The following is a 26,574-nucleotide window of genomic DNA, read 5'->3' as shown; positions in this document are numbered from 1 at the left end:
GCTCATATTATTGCTGTACTCAGCGACAAAGCCATGAATGAGAAATGTGTGTGTATTCAAAATGCTTTTTAGGGGAATATATGGTGTCTATGTGCAATGTAAATGTGAAAGACTAACCACATTTGTTTGTTTATTTATATTTATTAAAACTTTTTATCAGACAAACATATTGACTCGGACAAATAATACACACTAAAGGTGGAATGTTTTCTTTTTTTTTACGCAGATTTCGACCATTAAATTAACGTTTTATCCATAAATTATATTAAATAATTATTATACAATAGTAAATAAATAAATATATTTGAAAAAATAAATAAGGTTTCAAGTAACAAAACACTTAAAGCTGGACAACCTTGATATCGGTTACACTGTAAAACTAAGTGTACAGACTAGGGCTGAAAATGCTCTGTATGTGCGACTGATGTGCCATTCCAAGTGGGTCGTCAGAGTCCAGATTTACGTCTTGAATATACTGTTTCACCTCTTGTATCTGGCTGTTTTCTCTCGCTGGAATCATAAACTGTGTAGGTATAATCGGAAGAAACAGAGAGCTTTCAGGGCAATGTTTCAGCCTAGACTGCTTCGACGAAAGGAGTGACACAGAAAGTCCATTGTGTGGAGATAGGAAACAAGAATAACCATTTTCCAGTAGCAATTCCTTAAAGATGCAGTCCTCTTCAGCATACTCTCCCTGAAAGAGAAAAATGTAAAAAAAAAAATCAGTCCCTAGCTCTTCCAATTCTTTTAATGTATGTGTGAATCCATTCTTTACATAAGTAATCTGTATTTAAAACTTTACAAATTAAAATAACTAGCTTCCGGTAACACCGCCTTCTTAGACAATGTGATTGTGTAAAAAATGATGGAAATTTGCATCTCGCATGGTTTGAGGGTGAGTAAATCATGGGTTTATTATAAGTTGTTTTATCAAAGTTTTAATGCCCATCCATATTTATTTTTCACTCTTTTTATTAAGATACAAATTGAAAATACAGAAAATATGTACACAAAATTAAAAACAAAACAATTTTCAGAACTAAATTCCTTCTTCAGGCATCAGTCAGTATTTAGTGTGACCTATTTAGTGTGCACGAAACATGCACATCTTGAGCTTTTTTGAGGAGACTAAAGTCCTGAAGTCATTCGATTAGAATTAGAAATTAGGATTTAGTTTCATTTAGGTTTAAGAGATCCTACAGCTGCCTGCTTTTGCTCAAGTGGAAGGGGAGTTCACCCTAAATACTTGACACTTCAGCTTATACTTTTAGACTGTTTTTAATACTACATACACATTTCCTGTATTTCCTGGTTGTATTCTAATAAAGAGACTGAGAAATAATTATATATGATCACTATACAGTATATTAACATATCTAATGGTAGCATGGTGGCCTAAGAGTTTAAGATATCAAGGTTATATTTTTACAGAATGTTCTTTACATTTTGTAGGATGCTTATATAAAAATGAGCAAAAATAACTTTAGCTGGGTTTTCACATTTAACGAGTCAAATACAATACTGAACTATCTATCTGTCTGTTAGATAATGCTTTAAAAACCACAAAGTGCTGCAGTTTACTTTTTTGCGTCCTTTTTGGCTAAATCAAGTCAGATTCATCATATTTTTACACAAGCAACACATATCTCTGCTACAAATGAACAATTAGTTTGTTTGTGGAACTTATCATTGTTATACAAGTAGTATGCCAAAAATGACAGAAAAGCAAATGTTAAAACTTAGCCCATAAGTGGGGTTAATTGTAACAGACAAAGTCGCAATTTTTGCAAGATTATTGTAATAATTGCTAGAAATTTCTATTTAAACACAAATAATTCAATATGACTAATATATAGATATCCACACATTCATCCATCCATCCATGATCCCTTATCTAACCATCCAATACATCAATGCATATGGATAGATGTTTTTGAAAGGACCACATAATTTAGACAAAAAAAAACATTTTTTGCCTAATAGTGTATTCATAATCATCTTTTGACAATGAGAAAAAAACCCAGACTGCTCAGCCCTGTGTAACTATGTAAAATATCTCTGTTACAATTATGTTAGTTTGCACCCCTACTGTGGTATTACCAACATCATAAGGGGGCGGTTTCCCGGACAGGGATTAGCTTAATCCAGGACTAGGCCTTAGTTTAATTAGGAAATATAACTAGTTTTAACAAATATGCCTTACTAAAAACATTACCAGTGTGCATTTTGAGGCAAAACAAAGGCCCTGGTGTATTTTAAGATATGTCAGTGCAAGTTGTTTTCAGTTTGGACAGCTCTTAAAAATGTTTTAGTCTACGACTAGTCTAATCCATGTCCGGGAAACCGCCCCATAAAGACTTAAAGATTTAAAAGACATTTTCTCAGGAACATGCATATGTTTGTGGCAATAGCCAAAAATATATTGTGTGGGTCAAAATTATCAATTTTTCTTTTATGACAAAAATCATTATGATATTAAGTAAAGATCATATTCTTTAAAGATATTTTGTAAATGTTTTAGAGTAAATTATTATTATTATTTGCTCAGGACTATATTTGGACAACTTTAAGGTGATTTTCTAAATGTTCTTATTTTTTGCACCCTCATATTCCAGATTTGTAAATAGCTGTATCTCAGCCAAATCATACATCAATGGAAAGCTAATTCATTCAGCTTTCAGATGATGTATAAATCTCAATTTTCAGGTTTTGTGGTCCAGGGTCACATATACTCTATTAGATGTTACACATTTTTAATTTAAATACCTGTCCTCTCAGTTGTCCTTCATTGTTCACACAGAGAAAGAGAGATGAAGCTACACCTCTGATGACCGTCCCACCCGCTTTCACTGACCGCATTTCCAGTACACCTGTAGCACAGCACCACACCTCAGTCAATTCTACAGAACACTATTAATGTATATCATGCACCTTTGGACCCCAGATATTAACCACCACTGCCAAAGCAATTCAATTGCAATTCACATCACACCAAAATATTACAAATTCGCTACTATTTACTAAATCACACTCATATGATTGCAAATTTTAACTGATCTGGGGTGCGTTTCCCGAAAGCAACTATGGTCACAAGTTCTGTCTTACCAATAGAGTTCAATGGTAACAACGACGATAGCTAACGTCGATGCTTTTGGGAAACGCACCCCTGTTTGATAAAAATTCCCCTGCTAAATGTATCATGACTACAGCACTGTAAATATATTAGCTGCGGGAAAAATTTTACTTACAATTACGGTTTTGTGTTGAAGACCCTTTAACCGAGCCATCATCACTAATTTCAAGAAACAGTCCTCGTATTTTGTTCTCTAAATTAAAAAACACACACAGACACATACATGAACACATTTACTAACAATAACTCATCATATAATTACACCATGACGTGCATAGATTGAGAAACAACTGAAAGCATGAAGCTAATTAAAGTTGTTACCACGTAGGCTAAAATATATTAAAAATACTAATTCCAGGTATAGCACAAGGATGTAAAGATGAATGACAGGAGATAGCAGCACAAGTAAAACAAGCAAAATCTAAACTCTAAAGTTAGAAAATCAATCTGACTGTAAAAAATTTACTGTAATTATGCAGCTGGTTGCCAGTAACTTACTGTAGAAGATAAAGACTGAAAATGTTTCATGTTCATTTAACTTTGAACAAACTGTTGCCAGTAAATAACATAAATGTAAAATCTACCGTAAGTTACTGGCAGCTAGTTCCCAGTAATACTGTAATTTCTACAGAAATTTTTTACAGTGAAAAAAATACTTTTTTACTTAGTATTTCTGTCTTGTTATAAGTAGAAATATCTAAAAACTTTTAAATCAAGATGTATCTGCTTCATGCGTAAAAGGACCTGAATACATAAGTCTAGTTTTTACACAAAAATATACAATTTAAGTGAATGTGTGCTTAACACAAGCAAAAATATCTGCCAATGGGGTGAGAAAAAAATATTGAAATAAGTTTACTTTTGTCTTAAACATTTAATTCAAGAAAAAAAATTCTCACTCCATTTTTGCTCGTTTTGCTCAATTTACTTAAATTGTATATTTTTGTCTAAAAGCTGGACTTATTTTGTTAGGTCCTCATCAAGAATATACATCTTAATTTGAGAATTTTTACTAAAATACTACGTAAAAAAGTCATTTTTTGTAGAGTAGAAAATAACACTGTAATATTTATAAGCAGTGTAAAAACAAAAAATATCACATTGAAATCAGTACATAAAACGTAAAAATGACATTAATTATAATTCAGTAACTGTGTAGAGTAGTTGTTCCCTGACCTGACTGCTGAAGAGTAAAAGCACACTCTGTGCAGGAACATACATGCACAAATGAAGATGGGGAAAAACTATAAGAAAACTAAATAAGGCAGCAAAAAACATGATAGACTGAGCTGTGCAGGTGGGCATCTGTAAAAATGCAAGGTATAAAAAAAAACCCTATAATAATTCAATTCAAATCTCTTAAAAGCAGAGCACAATTAAAAAAAAAGAAAAGTCAATGAACTAAACTGTAATCTATCTGATAAGGGGAGCGTGAAGTGATATCTCCAAGACCTATAATTGTTGTAAAGGATGTGCTGTAATATCTTATTTATATAGAAGCTATGAGAGAGAATCCATGAGTCATTAACATATAAAAAGGAAAAATGATAACAAAATTGTTTTCAGGAAATGACCAAGGATAAACTGATGGGGAAACTCTTATGTTGGTCGGTGAAGTCACGCAGTTCATCCTGGCATCCAGAGGAGAAATACGTATTTTCCACACATAAAAAGCGTATTAGATTGATAGCTGTTTATTTAATACAAAGTGTTTTTAGCTATAGTTCAAAAAAGATCGGAGGGGGCAGTTTAAACATCAGCCAGATAGGAGACCATAAAATGAGCTCACAGGAGCATCTGTACGCACTCAGTGATGACAGGAGTTTGGGACGCTGCACTAGCTTCTCCTCAGCTATAGAGGGCGCTGTGACATCAGGTCATAATCTACAGTATTAACATTTATTTATGAGCAAGTTAAGATGGGCATGTTTTGCTAAATAAAACAAGACTGGAACTAAAGATATACAAACACATATGTTTAAAAAAAGAGACACACAAGCCCTACCCACATGTGTTGAGCGTGCATGAATGTCAGTAATGTTCTGTAAATAATTGTCGCATCCCTGTAAATTATTAATAAACATTCTCAGTTCAAGTGTTGACAGATGAGTTTTACAGGGGTCATTAAGGGAAATATGACTTAACATGAATGGACAGCTTTTTGTGTCAAATACCCTGATATCCTCTTTTATATTTTGTTACATTTGTTTGATTTACCTTTATTCATTCAATAAAACGGCCATTTAGCCTTTCTATCAGGCAGCATCCTAATACAACACCCTTAATCTCCCCCTTCATCTCTCTGACGTCCAGGGTCTCCACAACCAACGTCAATGTCCCAAGTAATCATCTCTTTCCTGCCCCACTGTTTTCCTCGGAGGAATGAGAAGGATTGACGTCTTTCTGGCCATCTGCTCCTCTCCTCGTCTATCCCTCTATTTTCTTTAGCGGATTAAGTGTTTTGATGTCTTTGTCTCATCATTATGCGAGAGTAAATTTCGACTCTCTATGAAGGGGGGCCACTGCTCGTCTGTTATGCGATTTTGTTTGTCCATTCGTTTAAAAATATCCAAGTCTAAGGACAAAGCATGCCGAGCTAGGATTTAAATGTGCCACGTGGTGAATAAGATGTAGAGATTCTAGCTGAGAAACATGAAAGCACAAACCACTTGAATCATTTAAGTGTATTGATTTTATTACACAACAGACAGCAGCTGATGTGCTATTTGGAACTTAGTGGAAGCCATTTCAGAGACTAAAATACAGTTCACAGGAAAACTAAAGTCAAGCGTACCATAATAAAGTAATAAATACATCAGCTAGATAAAAGACATACACCCCAATCTAAAATTAAGCTCGAGTGCGACATAATAAATACTACACAATAAAGATAAGCCATTAAATTAAATAACAATAACACAAAAGTTACTCATAAAGACTTTTTCAGGGTGCTTTTTGATAGATTTGTTTAAGTATCAGCTTTGGCTAAAGTGTTATTTATCAGGGTTCCCACACCTTAGTTAACTTCAAATTCAAGGACCTTTCAAGGACTTTCCAAGTCCAATACCCTTAAATTCAAGGACTAAATGCGAGGATACATTTCAAGTGAGAGCAAGGTTACATTGTGTTACGTTTTAAGATACATTGTTACAGTTCCCTTTTGAGGGAACTCACGCTGTGTCACTGCAGTGACACTTTGAGGACGCCTCCAGGAGTAAGTGTGTCTGAATGTGTATATCAAATTCAACCAATGATGAGGTTTAACGACAAAGACAGGGTGATGCAGGAGCCAGGAAGTATATCGCTATCTGAAATGTTGCCAAAAACGGCATTACAGGGACGTAGGAAGTATGGCAAGCGAGACGCAGCGTCTCGTTCCCTTCTCAGGGAACAACAGTTACATACGTAACCCGAGACGTTTTCATGTGTCAAACACCACTATGCAAAAAATCATTCTGGTATGAATCAACATTCACATACAGAAGATATAAGCATTTAAAGCGAAACGGTTTAGCATGTTCTAGAATATTTATGATATTATCCTACACTACACAGGGAATAATATGGATTTATTTTTTTCTTCAGGAAACGTCTTTCAATGACCTGTATCTATGTATGTATATTTTCAAAAACTTCCCAGGGCCTTGAATTATTTACCCCAGATTCACAAACTTTCAAGGATTTCAAGGACCCGTGGGAACCCTGATTTATAAAATTTCATAGGAGCAAAGAAAAACTGAGACAATTAAGCATAAAACGAACAACACAACTAATTTAGTTTGGGAAGAAATGAATGATAAATGATCAAATTCATAAAAAATTATTATGGGCTCTTGTTCTGAGGAAAATAATGAACAGTGAAAGTCTCCTTTGGTCCCTGTTTAATTTCACTGCGGTCTAAAATAAAAAAAAACATGTTACTAAACAGATCTAGTTGAAATTATTGTCTCCAACAGGAGCGTTTATAAACGTCTAGATCGCCATGATTGGCATAAGCTCGAACAGTCGACAGATCAACTAATCGCTCGGTTATTGTATAACAGAAGTAGATGACCTGTGAGAAGACAGATGGCATGTACTACGTAAGGCTTGAGTAACTTCTCTTGCCGGTAACATTAAAGTGTACGAGCCTGTCTAAACGTCATGCACACTAATCTAAACAATCTAATGGTAAATCTACACATGCAATGTTTTTGAGCCATGTTGACAGCAGAACATGAAGGGGGCGCAGAGAAACTTCCTCATGTTAGTCACAGCTTTAAAAGTCCTCATCGTCATCTGAAGAAAAACCTAACAAATCATAATATGAGATCTGAGACAACTTCAAACAGTTTACAAAAACCAACTGCCACGAATTGCTTCAATTGCCTCTTGTTATTTCTGTTTACATTGTACTGGACGAGGATATATGGTACGGCATATATATATATATATATATATATATATATATATATATATATATATATATATATATATATATATATATATATATATATAGTCTATTAAATTAAAACAGGAAGTTGGGAAATTTGAGTAATTGAGTAAACTTGGGATTTACTGTATAAACCTAAGTGCGGTGAAATCCCGTGTTACGACCGGTAGCCTAATAGCCTACGTCACTTAAATATGACAGAGGTCGAACACAATAAAATTAAGACTAACAGAACAAGTGTAATAAATAATCAAAGCCACTCATCCGGTTTATCATCAAACTCCCATAAAAGCAAATCACGCTACTATGAATGAGCAAATTGGTTACCAGGAAACGGGGAAAACACTTTCTGTTAGTAAAATAAACCGATAAGCTTTTAAGGAAGACAGTTTACCCTGAATTTATTTCTCAATCACAATTTCCCAAGCAAAATAAAGCACAACACACACGGATACGCTAGAAGTCCCTGCTAAAAAAAAGTCAGCTTTCATCCAGAAAGATGGGAGCTGAAATGGAGTATGATGCAAACATGGTACAGATCTGTGTGTCTTCAGGGAAGATCACATGGTGGAATGGCGTGACGTCTGTCGTACGCCGTGTCGTCGCTTTCCTCTCCGTCGCTTCCTTCATCCATCATTCTTTCTTTCTCTTCGTCGTCCTCCGTCTCGCTGCCTTTATCGCGTTCTCGTTCTCGCAGTCTCTCCCTTTCCCTGTCACTCTCCCGGTCTCGCTCTCGCTTTCGGAAACCTCGAGGGAGTGTGGGAATCTGCAGGATGTGAGATGATAAAGAGTTGTGACTATTTGTAAAACACATTTCCCTTTGTATCCATATATTGTATATTTCTAGAATGTGTTGGGCCTAATATATTATAACAAAATAATTGATTTCACAATTACTACTACTACTATTATTATCATTATTATTATCTTTACACAAGTCATGTCATTTCCGTCTTAAAGGTTGCAGTGTGTAACTTTTAGCGGCATCTAGTGGTGAGGTTGCAAATTGCAACCAACAGCTCAGTCCACTGCTCACCCCTCGCTTTTGAAAAGCATAGAAAAACTATGGTAGATGCCACCGATGTCATTGTCGGAGACAACTTAGTACAAAAAGTTTGTCCATTAAGGGCTACTGTAGAAACATGGCGGCACAAAATGGCAACTTCCACATAAGTGTATGTAGATAAAAACGTCTCATTCTAAAGTAATAAAAACATAATGGTTCATTATAAAAGGTCTTTATACACCCCTGATAATATGTTTTGTATATTATTTTGCATTTCTGTCAAAAGATCCTTCTAAAAATTACACACTGCACCTTTAAAGATATAAAAACACTGAAAACTGGAATATGAGCATTAAAACAATTCATAAAGTTAGAATAGTGACCTCTTCACGATTACTTTTCAAAAGAAAGGTATTAGCTAACATTCGCATAATTGCAAATTCTCACCTGGTTGTCGTAAGTGGGCAGGGCACAGTATCCAGGCTCCCCCATCCGCAAAAGCCGCGGAGAGTGCGTTCGAAAAGGCCTCGGGGAGTGAGAGCACACGGAACGAGGGGAGGGGGAACGAATGGAGTGAGGTGATGGAGAACGAACGGATCGGGGCGAGTGTGGGATGGAGTGCGACATAGATTGCGACGGGGTCAGAGATGGGGCGTGATGGTTGAGCTTGGGAGGACGCGGGGAGCGAGGGGGGAGTTCGGGCGGTTTAAGAGGATCTATCAGGTCTATGCCAGTGAAGAGAGGTGGAGGAGGAATGAAATTCTCATCTGATAGAGGGATGTCCTTGTCAAGTATGGCGAGCTCAGCCCGGGATAGGTGGTCAACTATGCCTGCCCCGATAGAGTCACCCACCACGTTAATGGAGGTGCGCATTCGGTCACTGAAGACAGACAAAATACAGCTTAGGGTGCTGATAAAGAACAGCTGGAATAACCAGTTATGTTTACGAGGACAGTCAGGTTTGGTGCTAGACTCTTTCCCAGACACACGGTCATATATATCAAAGGGCTGCACCTGTGGGCCCCTATAATTGTTGCTACCTTTGACCTCATAGCTGTGACCCTGACATACCGGCATACATAACCTGAGCCAAGAACTTAAAACATTGTACTGCACTACAAAAAATTTATTTCTTACTAAGTATTTTGTCTAATTTTCTAGTACTAATCTCTAAATCAAAATACATTTAAAGGAAAACACCACAGTTTTTCAATATTTTACCATGTTTTTCTTCAACTTAGATTAATTAATACATACCTATCTTTTTCCAATGCGTGCACTTTTAATCTTTGCACAGCACTTCTTGAATGTGTTATGCTGCGTTTACACCAACCACGTTTCAGGCATCAAAATCGCTTCTACTTTTGCCGCTTGAACAGTTTGAATGCATTTGCGCGTGTAGAGCAAAGTAGACGCCCGAAAAAAGCAAGCATTTGACGCGCGTCATAGGCAAAATCCGCTTCTTGTGGGAGGGCCAAGTGCTATGCGGTTGTCTCTTTGCAAGATGACTGATGTTGATTGTGCATTTATCAAGAGAGTTACCGGTTTGTATTTGGTAACCTTACTATAGGGGGAAAATATATGGCGCGGGTCGATAAACGTCACGTGACTCAAAAGTGAAATGTGAATTACAACTTACCAGGTTGCCCAATGTCCTCACTGACACTCTTCCAAGCGAGGTCCTTTTTATTCTTGTCTCCTCTATTGAAATAAGAACTTGTGTAGTATAGCTTCGGGTGACTTACGAACAATATCAAGTATTCCTTCAGGTTGAATGAGTGACTCCGGGCGGGGCTGCCGCCACAGCAGCAAGCAGGCTCCTGATTGATTAACGTGGCGCGTAATTTCGACAAAGTTCAAATTTTTCAACTTGGGTGTCAGCCAGCATTTCGCGTCAAACGCAAAAAAAGCACCATTCGCGTATATCGCGCGTACCGTGCCAGACGCTCAATTTGCGCCGTTCGCGCAAACTAGACGCGCGAATGAGGCGGAAACGCATCTTCCGCGCCGTGCCAAATGCCTCATCTGCGCTGCGAGACCTCCAGACTCACGTCAACGCGTCTTCACATTGACTTAACATTGAAATCACTCGCGCTTCACGCCTCTACCGCGCTGGTGTAAATGCAGCATTAGGATTTAGCCTAGCCCCACTCATTCCTATGGCTCCAAACAAAAGTTTTATTTTTTCTCCACCATACTTACTCATGTAACTACTCATGTAACAGTCTTTAAATAGGGAAAACATGGAAGTGTTTGTTGGCTTCTAAATTCATCCCTGTTTGGAGCCATAGGAATGAATGGGGCTAGGCTAAATGCTAACACATTCACAAGGCGCTGTATAAAAATGAAGTGCACGCATCAAAAAAAGATAGGCATGTATTAATTTGTCTAAGTTGAGGTAAGAACATAATGAAATATTGAAAAACAGTGGTGTGTTCCTTTAACTAAGAAGCAAAATGACCTAAGATATTAAGTCCTCTATTCTGAACAACATTATCAAGTTAGTCTATGCTATAAAAATGTGCCAATAGGCTAAGAAAAATAAACTTAAGTTTTAACACTTTGAATCCTGAATTCAAGTGTATTTTTCTTAATTTTTTAAGCATAAATTTTAATTTAATTTGTCAATTTTTAGAAAACAAGACTTAAAGGAATAGCTCACCCAAAAATTTAAATTCAGTCATCATGTACTCACCCTCAAGTTGTTTTAAACCTGCATCAATTTCTATGTTTTGCTGAACACAAATGAACACATTTTGAGCAATGTTTGTAACCAAATCGTTTGTGAGGATTTTTGTCCTGTTATTAAAGTCAATGGTGCTCCTGTTTCCTGCTTGATTACAGATATATTCATTTGTGTTTAGCAGGGCAAAAAAAATGTATACAGGTTCTGAACAACTTCATTTTCGGGAACTATCCCTTTAATATCTTGGGTCACCTTGCTTCTCAGAAAAAATGTTAGAACTGTTAGATATTTGCACTGAAAAACAAGACACAAAATACTAAGTAAGTAATCCATTTGAGTCGTGTGATCCCTTTGATAAGAAGGCACCAATAAAATGTTCAATAATAAACCCTATTCATTGTGTTCCTGCTTTAAAATGTTGTAATTTTACCTGACATCCTTGTACACATGCCAAAAAGTGTGCAAACTCACAGAAGCCAATCAACAGCGACAAGCAGGCTGATGTCCTGAGTTGGAAGGCCCACAGAGGTCAGGATAAGCAACATGGTGACCAGACCTGCACTGGGAATACTGGCTGCTCCCACACTGGCTAAAGTCGCCGTCATACTGGAGAGAGAAATGAAGAGCACAGGGTATTATATTACCTAAGAAAGAGACAGAAGATGACCGAGTCAGCATGAGGTGGACAGTGACAGATAGACAGACATAATCTAAAGAACCACTTGCTGTGAGACTGGGGCCCTGTTACAGTACATGTCGAATTTATTGAGCGTTTCATTGTAAGCCAGGTTCATAATAACATGTGTGAACTGTAAAGTACTTGGATACTTTGCACAAGTATGTGTCTTTAAAACAGTGGTCTTCAACATGGTTCCCGCACGGAGTCTGTGAGTTGCCCGTCAAATCACATTCTTTTAATAACCTTAATTTTAATATTTATTTTCTACATATTTTTTATATTAGGTTGGCTTCTTTTATGTATGCTAACATTTTAAGCAACCATAAAACATATCAACAAGCAATAAAATAAAATAAAATAAAATAAAATTCAGCATAAATAAAATAAAATACTAAAATAAAAAAATAAACAAGTAAAACAAAAAAAGTTTTAAGTAAACTATATTAAAAAAGTAGCCCTCCAGATTGTTTGATAAATTGTGGTGGCCCTTGCTTACAAAAAGGTTGGAGACCAGCTTTAAAACACGAGCAACATTTTCATTTTACTTTCAATTCCAATGTATTTTTTTTACATTATACTGAGAGCGAGTAAACGGCAAACCCCCTGCAGTACCGCTGTAGATCCTCTGGGGGCCACCGACACCATGTGGCAGACCCCACATCTTGTGTGGCAAATACGGATAAAAGATTTTTTTGAAGTTCAATAAAAGAAAAACAATGACAAAATTGTATAATGGAAAAAGCAGATTGAGATGGAATAGATTGTAAGATTTAATCTCAGTCTGAGTTGAAAGAGGAACATGTGTGTGATGTAGCTGCAGGTTAGATGTTTTACTCTGTTCATGTATTATAATTACAAGCATTATTAGAATGTAATAGTAATAGACAGCAATTATAATAACTGTAATAATAACCAGATTGTTATGTCATCATGACCAAAGGACTCATAAAACAAAGCATGTGACTCATGCATCAAGACTGCATTCAGGCTGTGTGTGACAACTTCCACATAGATTTCAGCTGTGGTTTAGACAAATTTTTTGTTGGTTTTCTTTTGAACATCACCACAGAACAAAATCAAACCCCCACTCACAGCCCAACTCTTGTTTCCAATTAAAACAGTTTGTAGCAGAGAATTAAGAGACAAATATTAAAGAAACTAAAATGCTTTGTGAAAGAAAATAGATTTTACCTGAAATAAACAACAATAATGAATCAATATAACACTTTGCGAACACTACCAGCAGTCAATTACTGCAGTGCAATAAGTAAAGCATTGCAATAGCAAAGTAAAGGGTATGACTTCGATCTCATAAAGGGGACATACTGATTAAAATGTATAGCTTAAATAGTATCTTTGTTTGCCAAATGCATTAAGGGATAATGTATAGGCAGCCAGTTGTTATCGCGAAGCAGAGGAACACTGAAGGGGCTTATTTCACGATCGGCTGCCTGTACATTATCATGCTTATTACACAGCCACTTAACTATTAAGTAAGGTAAGGAACATTAAATGTTGATTTGAAATATTTTATTTGCTCATTATTAACGAATGCAGACCTTGCGTGGGGAAAACACATTTATTTTGGTTTTAAGATAAAACAAGACGTTGAAATGTCACAAACACGCTATTTGGTTTAATTATTTGTAAATATAATGTTGTATGTTAAAATACATATTCACATTAAATTTTTTGTGTAATATTAAACTGTACCTATAAAAAATTATTTGCAGCATGCATTATTAGTTTTGAGCGGTTTTTATCTGAGAATAACAAATCTGCAAATGTTGCCAATCAGAATCAAGCATTCCAACAATCTGTGTAATAAGCTAGTGTAACTCGGCTTCGCGTCGTGGTCACATCACCACCTCGGGTGTGTATTATTTTTTGAATAATTCAACGTCCGGTCATCAATTATTCCACTTATACTACGGTTACCACACCTCAATACATCAATCATATGATATATTTAAAGGAATTTTTTTTTTTTACTTAAATCGCTATTGTGAGTAGGACTATTTCTTCTGCGTCTCATCCATCGACTCTTTTGCTTGCTCCAAAACATCATTTTAAAGCTCACAATAGAGGCGTTGATAGCATTCTAATGCAGTTATTAATGAAGTTATTAGAAAGAGAACGAGAACGACAGAAACACAGAGAGAAGAAAGAGAGAAAAGAGAGCGAGAGAGAGAGGGTGAGCGAGAGAGAGATTGTGTGAACGAGGCTACCTCTTTGCATTTCTAAACAGCTCTGTTATTGCCTCAGAAAATCGTCTGTCATGTTGTTTTTGTTAGTCCGTTATTATAGTTAACTATGCGAAGTGATATAGAAGTGTAATGCGGTCAAGAGAGCTGCCTGGAACTACATACGCCATGCGTTTCCCAGAAAATAATTGCACACCGCAGAATGTCCATCAGCCAATCAGATTTAAGCATTCAACGGACCTGTAGTATAATATAATTTAAATATATAAATAGCTTATCAAAGTACAAACAATACCAAACTGTTTGTTTTCTCACAGAATATACATAAAAAATGACAGAATAACAAAGTGATTTTGCTATTGTAATGAAAGGCTTTCTTTATTTTATTGATTGCTGTCATAAGACGAAGGTTTCAGTTTCAAAACACCTCACCTAACAGTGATAATCTGTCCTCCATCCAGGTAGATGTCATTCATCTGAGCTATGAAAATGGCCGCCACAGCCTCATAGAGTGCAGTGCCATCCATGTTTACTGTAGCTCCTATGGGCAGCACAAAGCGAGTTACGCGCTTATCAATCTTCAGATTTTCCTCCAGACATCGAAACGTCACAGGTAATGTTCCAGCACTGTGAGAAAGAAAGTAAGAGGGTTAAAGTACAGAGAGGTACACTAGCATAAGAAGTTAGCTAATTAAATTGACCATAATTGTTACAACAACAATTTAAAGGCGGGGTGCGTGATTTTTGAATCGGGCCGACTACCAAAACACACTTGTAGCCAATACCAGTAAGGGGCGTGTCTACTAACCGCCATCGTTGTCTGGGTTGCGTATGTGTGGGGTTGGTCTATCAAAAGAAGGTCCAGATTCTATTGGGGTAGGGGTGTGTTTGTTTAGGTGATTTCACATATCAACATTGGCTTTCAGAGATCATGCACCCCGCCTTTAATTATTCAATTGTAAATGGGAAAAAACGTCTACTATAAACATAAGTCCTCAATAACCCACAAAAAAAGGATATGATTGTTTTGCTTATTCTGTGCCAAACTGACAGTTGGTTTAGCATTTTAGAAAATTGTTTGGCTCATCAGACGTAATCCCACAAAACCAAACACATGCAGCACAACAGACTAAGCAAAAGAAGCTGCGCTAACTGGATAAAACAGCACATGATTGCGAATCACAGAGTGGGTGATTCATAATTAAAGATTCATTTTGTCCTTAATATCATTAAAACTTTACATTTTAATTTTATTAGCTTTAAACTTTATTTTGTGTCCCTTGATTACCTTTTCCCATTTTTTTCAAATGTTACATTTATTAGATTTTCTTTGTTTTGAGTTTGCCCCCTGCCCCTTGTTAAATGTATAAACGTTTTAAAAATCAGGATTATACTTTCCTCTTTGCCACAAATTTTCTTTCTTTTCATATTTATGTGTTTAGTATGTCATTTTTTAATAACAAAAAATTGTTTCCAATGCTGATGTCAGTACCATAACAGCTCTAGACAAAACATTTCTGAAAACAGTTGAATTTTGGCAAAAACGGCTTCGATGAGAAGTGACAGGGGAGCTCAGACAAAATTACCATCACACACACAAGGTCAAAAATCCACACAATCACAGACAATACCAAAAACAACTTTACTAAAGATTGTGATCAGACCATAAAATGATAATATTAATTATATGAAGAAATAAATGTTTTAACATAGATGAACACAGTTGCCAGATGTTTTTACGAGGATTTTCACCTAAGAAAAGGAAAAAAAAATTCTCGCTCATTTAGATTGATAAATATACTGTGAAATAGTAATAACAAATTTTTCTGGATATCATCAAAGGTATTTCATTTTTGTAAGAGGGAATCATGTGAAATATTTGTTACATGTCTAAAAACAATATATAAAATCCTCCCTTTGATTTTTTAGTTAAAAGCATCTGGTTATATTTGGATAAAACATCTTCGACCACATACCATCATTTTTCCTACATGACAAAGTGGTCGAGATATATCAAAAACAGAGACAGTATTTGTTTCTCACGCCAACACCAATTGTTTTTAACCAAATGTGACCTTTAACACTTCGGTCTGCGCTGCCAGTGCCCGTCTATCAACACATTAACATTAAACAAAACAAATGATGCAGAGAACGGCAAAGTTTATTACCTGCTGGCTGTTCCCAGAGCAGTAATCCAAGCCTGAAAGATGCCTGAATAAAACGTGAAGGGGTTTTTCCGAGTGATGGCAAAGAATATGATTGGCAGAATGATCCCGCCGTGAATGATGAGTCCCACTATGACTGTGACCATGTACATGCCCAACTGCCTCGCCACTACCTCCAGGTCACCGATGGCGGCGATTTTGCCACAGATGAGGGAGGCGATGCCAACAGGAGAGTACCTGAAGACAGATTAGTGAGGGGTTGCTTAGTGGTGCATTATGGTTGTTTTTAGTTGCTATGTTTAAAGCTGATGTCATTCAAGAGGGTTTAATGTGTCTGGCCCTAATAGTCATAATGTAGTCCAGTGTTTCCTAACTCTTGAGGTCTTATGTGCCTTCACACTGAATATCATGCATTTAATAGGCAATGTGTTCCTTTAAATAGGAATTTTACTGACACTAACTTACCATTTTAATTAATGTTATTAAAACATTAATACTCTACTTTATAACAATGACTTACAGTAAATACTGCAGATGAAAACTTGTTTAGAAACAGAAACAAGCCCAGCATGATTTTTCTTATAATGAAAATGAATGTGTGAAAAACAAGACTAGCTGTAATTGATTGTATTTTCTATTTTTTGTTAACAGAAATCACTGCTACAGCTTTATTCATTGGTGGTTTCTGTGATATGCTTTGTTTGTTTTTGAAATGTATTTTGACATGTAGGCTATGTGAGAGTACCATATGAGAAGATAAATGTTGCTTCTTATGTGGTCTAAATTTAATTAATGTAAAATGCTGTGTATAAATATTTGACTGTGAGTTACAGTGAGGGACAGATGATGTTTATTGTATCGTTTGAACAGTTTACATACTGCGAGAGCAGCGCGCACAACAGTTATTTACAGATGGGCTCGCCTCAGGCTGAGCACTGTTCCTGCTTTGTCATATGCTTTTGTTTTGGAGCATGTACTCATTTATTTTTTGTTTTTACAATAATTGTGCCGGTCTGCTCAAACAGGCATGTCTTATTCTCTGCTGAATTGAAAAACTGTTGCATAGAAGTATGTCATTGATGCTGGAAAATAAAATGCAACGGAATTGAAAAACTAAAAGTTTATTTTGGATTAATCTGTTAAACATGTTAAACAGCAAACATTTATTATCTTGCACTGTAAAAGTGAAAGTTGAATCTACTTTAAGTAAAAAATACTTAAATTGGTAACACTTAAAAAAAGATTTATCAACTTCTCACTAAGTTAAAAACTGAAGGTGAAAAAAAATCTTTAAACACTTAAAAAATTTTAAGCTTTATCAACATAAATTTCACTTAAAATTAGTAAAATTTAAGTAAATTCATTTTTTTTAAGTGTTAACAATTCAATTATTATTTTTTTAAAGTTAATCCAACTTTTACTTTTTACAGTGTATGGTGCATTTTCTAATAAAATGTGTTTATCCCTTGGATAATGTTATTTTTTCATTAAAGTTATATTTTTCATTTTGATCAAATGAACAGTAAAAGGGATAGTTCACCCAAAAATACAAATTCTTTCATCATTTACTCGCTCTCATGTTGTTACAAACCTGCATAAATGTCTTTGTTCTGATGAACACTAAGGAAGATATTTAGAGGAATGTTTGTAACCAAACCGTTTCGTGAGCCCCATTCACTTCCATAGTAGGAAAAAATAATACTAGGGCTGTCACAACGATTAAATAATCATCTCATCACAGTAGTTTGACCTCATCGCAATGATTTAAGATCACCGCAATGATTGCACATCTTTCTAAAAAACACAGGGGGAGCTGCAGCACCTGTATAAACAAGACAATACAGATGGCTCAATTCCAAATTTAAGGGAAGTGAAAGTTGCTATTTTTAAGGAAAATATTTTTTGCGGCCACTACAGACATGTGGTCCAGTACTAAGTACCTTAGTAGGATTTTCTACTATTTAAGGCCTTTTCTGGTATAGTTAGTTTAATTTACTTGCACTTTTATTTTCAGTTATTTTTAGACACTTTATTGTGTTTATTTGTTAAGAAGAATTTTCAATTTTTGAAAGATATATTCATTAAATAATTACTTTTAAATATGTGTTATGTGTGTATTAATATTTACTGCCAGGTAAACCATGCAAAATATGTAAATAATCACAACAATGTGTTAAAATGATTTAATGAACAAACAAAAAAATGTATGAGAATAAAATGTCAAAGCCCTAAAACAGGCAATTAATCATCATAATCATCACAATTTATTAGACAATTAACCGTCAGCTAAATTTCCTAATCGTGACAGCCCTAACCATGGAAGTAAATGGGGCTCATGAACGGTTTGGTTACAAACATTCCTCAAAATATTTTACTTTTGTAACACAGGTTAAAGGCAGAGTCCATGATGTTTGAAAGCCAATGTTGATATTTGAAATCACCTAAACAAACACGCCCCTACCCCAATAGAATCTGGACCTTCTGTTGATAGACCCGCCCCACACATACGCAACCCGGCATTTGATTTGATTTGATTGGCTATAAGTGTGTTTTGGTAGTCGGCCCGTCTTCTTTTCCAAAGCGTTTTTCAAACATCGTGGACTCCGCCTTTAACAAGAGTGTGAGTAAATAATAAGAGAATATTTATTTTTGGGTGAACTATCCTTTCAAAAGGATAAAACAGTAGGCTACACGTATACAACATTCCAACATTCCATCTCTGATTAAAATCTCTGACTAAAGTGGAAATGTTATTATTTAAAAAAAATTATAGCAGGTAAGCAGGTAAAATCTGACAAATGTTTTGTCTTGTGTGTCAAGAATCAGTGATTTGTTGAGTCAAACCAAATGGTTTGTTATTTTTGGTTACACTACAGGTTTTTGGAAACTACTTTGGTCACCTTGTCTCCTCTACAGATCTTTCAGCCTAAGATTATCAACAGCAGTGCTGCTGTAAAACTTTAGTTAGTTATTTGTCTTTAAACATAAGTCTCTATTTGAAGGTTTATGAAATTTTAAAAGTTTAAATATACAAATAAATAGGGCAGATATTAAAATATAAAAGGCACTGCTCTACATACAGTACAGTGTATTATTTATTCGACTCCTTTATAATTTTTTATGCTAGAATTGCAACCTAGTTACGTTCTTACTTTCAAATAATTAAAAGTTAAGTTATTAAAGGGCACCTATTGATTCACAATTTTACATTTACTTTGGTGTGTAAGTGTGTATTAGTACATGTTAACTATATGCAAAAGGTACAAACCCCAAAGTAAACAATGACGTGAGTTATCGTTTCCAACGTAAATCTCTTTTCTTAAACTACAAGAAACATACGGATTGTAGGCAACAGTTTACTTCCTGGGCCTGTTGACTTGGACAAAACAAAGTGAAGCCAAAACATCTTGATCGCCCCCCAGTGTCTGGTCCCAGTGTAGGTCATAAACCCCGCCTCCCCCATGTTATTCAATGGGACTTAAGACCAACTAAACAATATAATTACACTTCAATTATCTTTTTTCCGAAGCTGGTTTCTGTTATTTGTAGTTTTTATCACGCTGATGTAAATTCAAGTGTTTGTTTTTAATTATTTAATGCTATAAAAACAGTGGCGTCACAACATGATTGACAGCTGTGATATGCACATTCTGCAAGGGCGGGGCCTTGAATTCGCAGCTTTACTTCCTGCTCACAACTGCGCAGGACTGGTCCCGAAATCGGTACTGCGCAGACTCAAGACCCAAGATGTCAGCGCCGTATCAGGACATGGTGGCTTCACTGTTTACCAATGGAAGAGAGAGAACGGGCGTCGTCCATCTTTTTTTACAGTCTATGGACAAAACTGACATTATCATAATTCCTCTCGCTTTGGACTCACAGCCTGTAAGTTAACTCCTGTCAGCATTGTATTGTGACCAAATCTTTCAAACATGGTAAGGACCGTCACATTTCCGGCCGACGTTAGAGGTATTCAGGCCAATAACAATGTACAGATGCTTTTCAAATCGATGAGTTTTGTACAAAATCAAAACGTTTGAGGAAGAAATGGAAAACTGGAGCTACAAAAAAGTACGGTATGTGGAAAATAATGTGTTTTTTAACCATAAACCATGCAAACACATTATATTATACCACATACATAAAATAGCATTGTTTATAGCAATGAAATAGGTGCCCTTTAATGCAAATATAGTACCAGATTTGACTGTATTAAAATGATGACTTTGCATTATAATAGTAAAGACATTTGCAAAGTTTTCAACCTTTATCCTAAATGTCTTTTTTCCAGACTCACCACGTGACAATAAGAAATTATTATTATTTATAAGGGGACGACACACTTATTGTGACACAGAGAATCAAATATTATTCCTAAAACAGCTTCACTTGTTTAATTACATTACTGCTTCTCATGGACGGAAAAGTAAGAAAACAATTTAAACAACTGCAAAATAAGACTATAGTTGGGACAGAAAAATAGCCATATTACTTTTAAAAGGGAGAAACAGAACTCCTTGTACCTTTTGTTGTTGGCATTAAGTGCTGTTTGTGTGCAAACTATTACATATTATATAACTTTGTGTTGGCTCAACTAGTTGAGAACCACTGAACTTTTATTGGAAAATGTACACTGGTTATAAATGCAGAATACTGACCACATGATCATGGACACCATCCTCATGATGATCTCATTGAGAATGTTGAAGAAATCTGACATGAGCTTCCCTCTCTCCCCCATTTTCCCCATGCAGATTCCAAATGTGATGAAGAATCCAATTAAACCTTAGAACAGAGAAAGGTGACAAAATTTTATCCAAATTACTGAAACAATAAAATAGGTGCCATGCATTTAAAAAAAACATGTTTGGTATTTTTGGTCAATTTAAAATTAAATTTAAATTAAACTGTTGTTTTAAATTCAGAGTGCAAATGCTTTTCCTCTTACCTAAGACATTCATTCCCCACTTCAGCTCCAGTTTCTTCCTACTGACAAGGATTGGTTCTGTTTGGTTTTGGAGTGGTATAGCTACTTTTTTCAGCACCGTTTGAACCTGAAATGACAAGACAATTCTGTAGATAAAAACGGTGGAGAGCAGAAAATATTAAAAGAGCAAAAATAACAGATGGTGTTTGTTTTAACCTTTACCCAGTCAAACCCACTGCTAAACATCACATTTATTCATGGAATAAAATATCATATGACTTTGACAAAAGTGAGGGACAGCTGATTCAGTTGCATTAGATCTCTAATCTACTGATTTAAACAGATCATGACTTTCATTTACAATTTCCATCCTGCATGTTGTTCTAATAAAACTGTCTAAACCTTTTCCATAATGCATTCGATAAAAAGTAATTTGGTGTTGTTTTGCTCCATTTAGTGCAAAATTATCAAAGCAAATAGAGAAGGACTTCAGTTGGATTCATTGTGGACTGGTGCATGTAGAGCGTTGTAAACACATGCAATGGTAGGGATGCATCACACCTCACTTGAGTGCTATTGGATATCTGGAATTATTCTTGTACAAACCACAGTAAATTTGTTTGGCATCTGCTCTGCTACAAACTGTGTCTTACTGATCACCATGCGCACTGTGGTAAGCGAGCACTGCTTTGTTTATATTTTGTAGCTTTTATGGTTTCCCAATTTGAATAATGAATACTGACTACTGCCACCTGCTGGTACGGCGAGTATTCTCATCTCACGCAGAACATAAGTGCTACTTGGCCGCCATTTGCTTGGTGTGTTCAGGGCAACTTTGGACCCAGATGCATCCCAACATGTGAGCCAACCTTACAGTCTGTGCTACTTCGTTGGAGTCGGTTTGGTGTGTCCTTACCCTTACACATTTCTACTAAGGATTATATGTTTACCTGTTGAAAACAGGCCTGGACCAGGTTCTCTGGAAAAAGGTTTCGGATTAGGTCTAGAAAGGCATCCAGGCTGCTGACCTCCGGGTTCCTGGGGGTGGAGATGACCTGACTAGTCCTGAGTTTTGGGTTCCCAGGGTGAATCCCAAGGACTAGAATGACACCTAGAATAGCAGCGATTACCGTGGTGGACATGTAGTACACCATTGCTCTGGTGCCCATTCTTCCACTGGAGCGAGCATCCAAACCAGCCAGGCCTTACAATCAGAGAGAGAGAGAGAGAGACAGAGATATGTTTGCAAATTGGTGCAAATGACTTTAGTTAATGTGCCAAACCTATGAAAAATGCTGATTAAATGGCGACCGATCAGGATTAAGGACTGACCAGTGATAAGGCTGGAGATGATAAGTGGCAGGATGAGCATCTTCAACATTCTCATTAAGATGTCCCCAGGGAAAGACACCAGCATGAGACTGTTCGCGTCAAGATCAGGAACATAACGCAGCATCATGCCCAGCACCGTGCCTGCTACTACACCTGTAAGATCAAGTGTGTGTGTACATTAAATCAGTTACGTTTCTCTTGTTTAGTAAAATATATGAGGTGTGTTGCGCTTCATAGCAGCACTGCATAACTATCCTGTATCTGCAACCTTTCAAACCACTGTTTTATAAACAGTGTCACTATGAGGCCAACAAAAGAAAAATAGCTGGAAATTTGCTTGCTTGGTATTTGTCTGCGATTTTAGAGAGGATAAAGGTACTGAACCGCAACCTAAATGTATTTAGTATAGTAAAAAAGGGACGAGCATAACAACAGTGTGGATGAAATCTAGATATTTTTACATATACTACAGATAAAGATCAAAACAATTAAAATCACACACCTAGCACCGTAAGGGCAAGGAGCATGTTGTGTGAAACCCAGCCACATTGTTGAGGTGTAGTGTCTTTTAATTCTGGTTCAGCTCTTTCTCCTCCCTGGAAGGCTCCACTTGTCTGGTTGCCTAAATTCTTATTTGTCATTCTATCTGTGTAAATGAAGCAAAGAGAAAAAAAGGTCAAGATAAATTATTCTAAATAATAATGAACACGTTATCACACAGTGCACCTGCTTAAATGAAGCATTTTATGTTGCCAATGAACTCATTCTGTCAAAATTAATTTTTAAGAAGCAATTTACAAGTTGCTGTGGAAAATATGACTGAAATGATAGGATTACTGAAATTCATTCTCAGCATTTTCAATATCAGTGATGGTGACTTTCTCAATAAACCAAGCTCGCTCTCCATCACACTAATGCAAAATGGCTATGAACAGTTTATTTGTAGGACAGTACAAAAGTCCCATTAGAGAAACTGGTGGAGGAAAGCATAGAGAGCTGAGATAGAGAAACTGAGAAGTCTGGGAAGGATAAGAAACACAGTAGTGGATAGACCTAAGGCCTGGAATACACTGCAGGATTTTTGCCTTATCACACTGTGCGACATGGATCGTTTAAACTTTAGTACGACAGGCATGTAGACTGTACAATGATGACATGCCTTCGACAGCTGCGTTATACGTTGGCGCAACGTCAGTGGTAAACAAATACCAGTACGCAGGTCGTAGCAGTTAACACACTGTGCAGTGATCATGCTGAATTTCTGATACCGTCAGAAAACTATCGTAGGCTATCTTTGGATGCAAGACCGGGAAAACGGAGGTCTTTGAACCTCTCTAACTGTACAACATAGGACCACCGATGAAGAGCCACGATCACAGTTATCGCGACGATTGTTTCACGATAGCAATTTTTAGTCTGGGACAGCCAAAAATCGGGCAGTGTATCCCGGGCTTTAGACATATACAAAGCATCTGTCAAACGTGTCTTGTTCAGCCACACAATTTTACAGTCAAGTGTGATCATATTACATCAGGGTCATTCCTATTGTACTTTTTATTAAATTCACACCAAAAAACGACTTTCTTACTTAGTATTTTTGTCTTGTTTTCAATATAAATATAAAAAAATTCTTAAAGGGGTCATCTTATGAATTTTTTTTTTTATGTAAAAATAAGCATTTGGTGTCCCAAGAGTGCGTATGTGAAGTTTTAACTCGAAATACTCCATAGATAATTTATTATAACATGTTCAAATTGCCACATTGTAGGCCTGAGCAGAAATGTGCCGTTTTTGGGTGTTTCCTTTAAAATGCAAATGAGGTGATGAAATGCAAACAGTGATTGCAATGATGGTGGTTTGTTGCAATGGAAACTCAATTGTGCTGTCAATTATTTTTTCCCTCTTTATTCTTCTCTGCACTAAATGGCAGTGTCGTGGTTGGACAGTTCAGATTAAGCTCTATGGTTTTGGTGTTATTGGATTTAACAGCTGCATTTGACACCGTGGATCATGCCATCCTCATTTCTCGTCTCCAACATGTTGTTGGACTACAGGGAGTAGTGCTAGACTGGTTTTCATCATACCTATCTAACAGAACTTTTTCAGTAATGTTAAATGACTATTCTTCCTCGGTTGCTCCTCTATCATCTGGCGTGCCTCAAGGATCTATTCTCGGTCCTATATTGTTCTCACTCTATATGCTGCCACTTGGTGAAGTCATCTCTAAGCACAATGTTCAGTTTCATTTCTATGCAGACGACCTCCAGATTTATCTTCCTGTGACTCTGAGTGATTGTTCTGCACTGGACCCTCTCCATAATTGCATTCAGGATATCAAACAGTGGCTTTCCCAGAACTTCCTTCATCTGAATGAAGAAAAGACTGAGTACATCCTGTTAAGCCCGGATTCACCCAGTACCCCGCTTAATTTTGGTCCTCTAACACCTCAGTTTGCACCTACCGTTCGTAACCTGGGTGTTACTTTTGACAATAATTTGCATTTTGATAAGCAGATTAGTGCAGTAGTGAAGGCAGGTTTTTACCAGCTAAGACTTCTCAGTAAGGTCAAATCATTCTTATCCCGAGCTGATCTTGAAAAGGCTATTCATGCCTTCATCCGCTCGAGGATAGACTACTGTAATGCTCTTTACACTGGACTTAATCAATCACTCCTCAATCGGCTTCAAAATGGTGCAAAACGCGGCAGCACGTCTTCTCACGGACACTTCCAAACGTTCCCACATCACCCCTGTCCTCCGTTCACTTCACTGGCTTCCTGTGCGGTTTCGGGTGGATTATAAGGTCTTGTTGTTCGTGTTCAAAGCCATCAATGATCTGGCACCAGCCTACCTTGCTGAACTAATAACAATCTATCAACCATCCAGAACTCTTCGCTCCTCAGAACATACCTCTCTGATTATTCCAAAATTTAAATATAAAAAGTTTGGAGGCCGGTCATTTGCAGTCCAGGGACCAAAGCTGTGGAACGCACTTCCAGCACACTTACGAAGCATCTCTGTGCTGAGTGTTTTTAAATCGCAGCTGAAAACATATTTATTCTTACAAGCTTTTAACACGTAGCCTTTGTTTCTATTGCTATTTTATGTATAGTGTGTTGTTATATTTTATTGTCTATCGTTGTTATATTTTATTGTTCATTGATGCATTTTATTATCTACTGTTGATGTTTTTACTGGAAAGCGCCTTGTGCTCCTTTTGGTTGTTGTAAGGCGCTCTATAAATAAAATTTGATTGATTGATTGATTGAAGGTGGTATTATTGTAATTGGCCTTGCTACCTACCTCACAAAACAGGCGAAAACTGAAGGACCTAGTTTTTTACATGTTGCACAGAATGGTTTACATAAACGAAGTATTGAGTTGTTATTTTTCACGTTTTCATGGTTGATAGAAGCACTAGGGACCCAATTATAGCATTTAAACATTGAAAAGTCAGATTTTCACACTATGACCCCTATAAACTAAAAAAGCATTTTTTGATTAGCAAAATGACCTAAGAAAAATAAAAATTAGTTTTAGACCAAAAATATAACATTTTAGTTAAATTGTGCTTAAAACAAGCAACTAAATCTGCTAGTGGGGTAAGAAAAAAATCTTGAAATGTAATTTTTTTAAACACTTAATTCAAGAAAAAATTCCCTCACCCCATTGCACAAATTCACTTAAATTGCATATTTTTTGTCTAAAAACTACACATATTTTCTCAGGTCATTTTGCTCATCATGAAAGTACATCTTATTTTTAGATTTTCTACTAAATAAGGCAAAAATACTAAGTAAGGAAGTCATTTTTTGCAGTGTCGACTAAGAATTAAATTCTTTATCTAATACATTTTTTCTATATTTTCCTGGACAGGGATTAGACTACACTGTAGAAAATAATATGCTAAATTTACTTAAAAATATAGTGCATCATTTTTGTGTCTCTCTTTTTAAGCAAGTTTTACATGCAACTTCAAGCAATTGCTTAATTTTTTTTAAGCTTAAACTG

The 26,574-nt window shown here is 36.2% G+C and overlaps 2 protein-coding genes across 6 annotated transcripts in view; both read right to left on the bottom strand.

Moving 5' to 3' along the window:
* Nucleotides 1–183: 183 nt before the first annotated feature.
* Nucleotides 184–6,694, bottom strand: fgf21 (fibroblast growth factor 21). 2 transcript variants are annotated; one of them, XM_073857324.1, is made up of 5 exons: nt 4,287–6,694; nt 3,249–3,328; nt 2,767–2,870; nt 643–694; nt 184–523 (listed from the first exon to the last, which is right to left on the bottom strand). In XM_073857324.1, the coding sequence occupies exons 1-5, from the start codon at nt 4,436–4,438 to the stop codon at nt 447–449; spliced, it is 465 nt and encodes a 154-aa protein (XP_073713425.1). In that variant the 5' UTR covers nt 4,439–6,694; the 3' UTR covers nt 184–446. The 2 variants fall into 2 exon arrangements, with proteins under 2 accessions (XP_073713425.1, XP_073713424.1); XM_073857323.1 differs by having other exon boundaries at nt 184–694; nt 4,287–6,605.
* A 1,245-nt stretch (nt 6,695–7,939) lies between these two features.
* The window catches only part of slc1a9 (solute carrier family 1 member 9), a 32,501-nt gene continuing 13,866 nt past the window's right edge, over nt 7,940–26,574 (bottom strand). For all 4 annotated transcript variants that reach the window (XM_055194065.2, XM_055194067.2, XM_055194066.2 and 1 more), the window contains exons 2-11: nt 23,067–23,210; nt 22,565–22,717; nt 22,183–22,436; nt 21,254–21,359; nt 20,964–21,090; nt 16,309–16,542; nt 14,573–14,767; nt 11,729–11,863; nt 9,019–9,451; nt 7,940–8,331 (exon numbers count right to left, since the gene is read on the bottom strand). In XM_055194065.2, coding sequence (XP_055050040.2) covers nt 8,116–8,331; nt 9,019–9,451; nt 11,729–11,863; nt 14,573–14,767; nt 16,309–16,542; nt 20,964–21,090; nt 21,254–21,359; nt 22,183–22,436; nt 22,565–22,717; nt 23,067–23,210 — 1,997 coding nt within the window. In that variant the 3' untranslated portion in view covers nt 7,940–8,115. The remainder of the gene's footprint in view (nt 8,332–9,018; nt 9,452–11,728; nt 11,864–14,572; nt 14,768–16,308; nt 16,543–20,963; nt 21,091–21,253; nt 21,360–22,182; nt 22,437–22,564; nt 22,718–23,066; nt 23,211–26,574) is intronic.

This window comes from Misgurnus anguillicaudatus, chromosome 19 (genome assembly GCF_027580225.2).
Source record: "Misgurnus anguillicaudatus chromosome 19, ASM2758022v2, whole genome shotgun sequence".
In the NCBI taxonomy this organism is placed as follows: domain Eukaryota; kingdom Metazoa; phylum Chordata; class Actinopteri; order Cypriniformes; family Cobitidae; genus Misgurnus; species Misgurnus anguillicaudatus.
The sequence above is the reverse complement of the archived record's forward strand: the minus strand, read 5'-3'. Positions and strand labels throughout refer to the sequence as shown.